At 42.0% G+C, this 4,735-nt stretch overlaps 1 protein-coding gene across 1 annotated transcript; it reads right to left on the reverse strand.

The window, feature by feature from the left end:
- Positions 1-466: 466 nt before the first annotated feature.
- LOC111616874 lies at positions 467-2,569 on the reverse strand. Its single transcript, XM_023358225.1, has one exon. The coding sequence runs from the start codon at positions 2,567-2,569 to the stop codon at positions 467-469; it is 2,103 nt and encodes a 700-aa protein (XP_023213993.1).
- Positions 2,570-4,735: the final 2,166 nt, after the last annotated feature.

The following is a 4,735-nucleotide window of genomic DNA, read 5'->3' on the forward strand; positions in this document are numbered from 1 at the left end:
TAAACCCATTGGGTATTTTAGTTCAATGGCGGTTAAAGAAAATTGTAAATGGTTAAGTAAACCATAAGTATATAATTTGTAACACATTCTCTTAGGACTTGTAAATTGTGAACAGTTTCTACTATTATCTTTGCCATTGTAAGGAAAGGTATTGGACAACAGGTGGTAGTCCATTCTTCCAACCTTACCCATTAGGTAATGATATCACCATGTTGATGTTGTGTTCTTATTCGAACTACTGTACAATAATATATAAGTTAAAATTGTCGGGACTTAAATAATTGGATGGTATACAAAGTGTATGATTTTGTCTTAATAAAAGCGGAGCCGATGCCCATGGGTCCCATGCCTTCCTTCACACTATCCTGTCCTACTGTATTTCACACTTCAAATCTCATGCTTTCCCTTCTTTCAGTTTCCTAAGGGCTAAGTCCAATGCTTAAAATTGGACAGCTCTCTTATCCTTTTATTCGAAGGTTAGCCGGTCGGCGTTGTGGATAGCCGCAGCTTCCAGCCATCTGAGTTGCTGCTGGTGGGGCGTGTTGACAATAATGGTAGCCCTCTCGAAGTGTACTTCGATTTCAGGGTTCGATGCGTATGTGGCTAGGGCTGTGGTCAGCCTCCCATGCCGGATATCTGCTTGGTGTTCACGTAGGCGGGTGTTTAAGGAGCGTTTGGTTAAGCCGTTGTATAGTAGTTCTGCGTTTTGTCTATTGTCACGGAGCGGGATAGAGTAGATTCCGGGGAGTCTGGTGCAATCAGGAGGGTCCTTATCGTTCCTTAGGATGCGGAAAATCGTGGGGCATCTTCTGTATGCCAGTCGAATCCCGTGCTCTTTGGCTATTTTTCTATGTACAGTCTTGAGGTGCAGGTTGTATGTGATGGGGATCCGTGCTGGGTTATTTCGTTGTGGGTTGGCGGTGATCTCTGCGGTTAGGGTGTGTTTCCGGCGTTGGTACTGTTCAATTAAGCGGTGCGTCATGTTCGGGAATCTGTGTTCGGTTGCTATTTTTTTGATGCGGGCTAATTCATTTGTCAGGGCTTGCTTGGTGGATGAGTGTGAGAACGCCCTCTCCACAAGAGCCCTAAATGCGGCTGCCTTGTATGGGAACGGGTCACAGGAATTGGCTGGTATGTACGTGGGGGTGGGTGAGGGCTTGTGGTATACGGCTGTTTGGATGGTGGGTCCTACTACCTTTATTCTGATGTCGAGGAAATGGACTTCTTCCGTACCAGCTTGCTCTAGCTCGACCGTTAGGCCAAAAGGGTTGTTGTTAACGGTTCTGACGAAAGATGTCATGTCGGGTATCTCCTTCCATATGATAAGGATGTTGTCAACGTATCTTTTATAAACGAGGATGCTAGGAAGGAAAGGCGGGAGGGCCTTAGTCTCAAGCTGCCTGACGACCATTTCGCAGAGGTTGCCCGAGAGCGGGCTACCCATTGGTACGCCCTTTTTCTGCCGGTAGATAGTGTCGCTGAACTTAAACACGGAGTCATAACATGCCAGATGGGCCACCTCGAGTACTTGTTGATATAGTGCCTGGTCCTGAACAGTATTAAACAAAAAATCTCTGAGGGAGCAGAAGGTTGGGGGTAGTTCTATTGAGGGGTACATAGATTTGAAGTCCAGGACTGTCATAAACTGTGGTGGGGAGGGTAGGTCCTGCAGGAGGCGGATGAGGTCGGTCGGTTTATTTACGTTGTAAGGGTAGTTTTCCAGATGGGGAGTTAGAAGGTTGTGTATGGCTTTTTCTAACTTTCTCGTGGGCGCTCTCACCTTGTCTACAATTGGGCGTAACTGTTGGCCTGTCTTATGTGTCTTAGCATAGGCGAAAAGTCTAGGGACATCGGGCGAATCGACCACTATGTCACAAAGTGCCAGGCGTCTAGCTAATTTAGAGTCAGCCAGACGTCTAACTTTAGCCTGTAGTCTGTCAATTATATCGTCCTTCTCTTTCTTGCACATTGTATTATCGATGTATTCTCTTAAACTCTGTTGGTATGAATTGCGTTTCATGAGGACCAGTGTTCTGGACTTATCTGCTCTGGTGAGAATTACTCCGTTCTTTCGCATCCATCTAGTAGTACAATTCAGTTTGTCCCTGAGCTCTATGATTTCTTGCTGTTCCTTAGCTTTCATGATGTTTATCGAAGATATGCATCTGTAATACTCCTTCTGCGTGTCTGTGAGGCTTTTTACAAGGTATTCTATATCCGGAATGAGGTCTCTGGTTCTATTCTTGGGCGGTGGGGGTGCGAAGGTTGGGCCATATCTAAGTACATCTATAACAAAGTTAGGTGGTTGGATGCCATCCCAAAGGATAAACGGGAATGTGGGGCGTTGGTTAGCCTTAGGTACCTTAGGTACCCAAACAGCCATATACCACAAGCCCTCATCCACCCCCACGTACATACCAGCCGATTCCTGTGACCTGTTCCCATACAAGGCAGCCGCATTTAGGGCTCTTGTGGAGAGGGCGTTCTCACACTCATCCACCAAGCAAGCCCTGACAAATGAATTAGCCTGCATCAAAAGAATAGCAATCGAACACAGATTCCCGAACATGACGCACCGCTTAATTGAACAGTAGCAATGCCGGAAACACGCCCTAACCGCAGAGATCGCTGCTGACCCACAACGAGATAACCCAGCACGGATCCCCATCACATACAACCTGCACCTCAAGACTGTACATAGAAAAATAGCCAAAGAGCACGGGATTTGACTGGCGTACAGAAGATGCCCCACGATTTTCTGCATCCTAAGGAATGATAAGGACCCTCCTGATCGCACCAGACTCCCCGGAATCTACTCTATCCCGCTCCGTGACAATAGACAAAACGCGGAACTACTATACATCGGCTCAACCAAACGCTTCTTAAACACCTGCCTACGTGAACACCAAGCAGATATTCGGCACAGGAGGCTGACCACAGCCCTAGCCACATATGCATCGAACCCCGAAATCGAAGTACACTTCGAGAGGGCTACCATTATTGTCAACACGCTCCACCAGCAGCAACTCAGATGGCTGGAAGCTGCGGCTATCCACAATGCCGACCGGCTAACCACCTACATTAACCGGAAAGAGGAACTGACCTTGTCTCTGGTCTGGCAATCACTATTGGACGCCAATCCGCCACTTCCTCCCCTGCCGCACGGCCGCACATACCAGAAGCGACCCACCCCCTCAGAACCAACACCTGATCCTAGAGAAGAATAATATACACTCCGTCTGGGGAATTCTCACAGTTGACCTGAAGAAGAGCGAACAGAACGCTCGAAAACGTTTGTCAAGCAATATTTAACGTATACGCATAGAGCACCAGTCACAGGTTCCAATAGTGTGACATTATTTTCATCCCGGTGTTGAGAATAGAATAGTTCCTGCATTTATGACGAAAACAAGCTTAAGCAATGGCGATGTCGAACGGTGCACACTCGGTAAGTAATCCTACAATTTTTTGTTTATAGCATAGTTTATACGGATTATTCCCAAAAAATTATATACGTGTTTTGAAAATGTTAAGTCGAATTAGTCTAGAATCGATTAATTTTATGGAAGAAAACCTTTCAAACAGCCATAGTCCGTAAACTTCACACGTGTTGGGCTGTGATTGGCTCACGTATTTAAGGATTCCTACAATGCGAAATTCGTATAACGAGGAACATATCTCCGCATTATAGGAGGGTCCACTGTATAACAATTAGTCAATTGTTATACTTCAGTTTCCATTCAACAGCAATTATAATTTATTCTATAGCAAAATAAGTTAGTCTAACATTTTCAACTTCAAGCTTTCATACATAGCAGGGGCATAACCAGAGTGTGTGTGTGGTGCTGCAGCTCTCTCCTTGTTACCAAAGCAATCAGTTTTTTTTTTTTATTTAAAAAAATAAACTTAATAACTCATATTGTGTGACTTCAATGGCAGAAAGTAGTCTTATACAAATAGAAAAAATAAAATTAAATTGGTATTTCTTGGAAAAACATGTTGGAAAGTGTAAAGCACAGACTAAAGCTAATTATATATGAATTCAAAATAATTAATTTTGATCCTTTCTGATGAAAATAAGAAATGTAATGATTTTATACATTTCTATTCTTCCTTTTATAATTGTACAGAATATAATCATACTGTAATTTGTATACTTTAAAATCAATCTATCAATTCAACATTATTGATTATTCATTTTCCATCCTACATTTAACAATTTCAAAAAACTAATGAAAAAAATGGATGATATAAAAAGTTAGGTAACTAAGACAATCAAGTAACATTCTCTAAAAAATGATAGTACGTGCCTTGATACTCCTCAAAACTGTGTTGAGCAGCCATATTCTCAAAATCCTGGATATGCCACTGATACAATAACTGAAATTCCATAATTATTAATGTAATATTTATGAATTAATTAACTGTGGGATTAATCTTTTATATGACAATTATATTGTTTGTATTTTGATTACATTCATGATTTTAGTAATTGTTTCTTAAGGAGCTGTTAGCCATGATAATCATCTTTATAAAAATAATAAAATCCATGGCCGGCGTTATTTACATTTAATACATAAAAAATATAAATTCAACTATTAACAAAGCTAAAAACTTTTTATTTGTCCTTCTTTTCGCCGTTTTTGTGAACTTTTTAAAAGTATTGCTGATGGTGAGAACGGCGAAAAGAAGGACAAATACAAAGTTTTTAGCTTTGTTAATAGTCGAATTTATA

Source organism: Centruroides sculpturatus, unplaced genomic scaffold (genome assembly GCF_000671375.1).
Source record: "Centruroides sculpturatus isolate CEXI.00-Female unplaced genomic scaffold, Cexi_2.0 scaffold4242, whole genome shotgun sequence".
Taxonomy (NCBI): Eukaryota; Metazoa; Arthropoda; class Arachnida; order Scorpiones; family Buthidae; genus Centruroides; species Centruroides sculpturatus.

Coding starts and splice junctions, on each gene's coding strand:
- LOC111616874 (XM_023358225.1), bottom strand. CDS start 2,569: ATGTTCGGGAATCTGTGTTCGATTGCTATTCTTTTGATGCAGGCTAAT.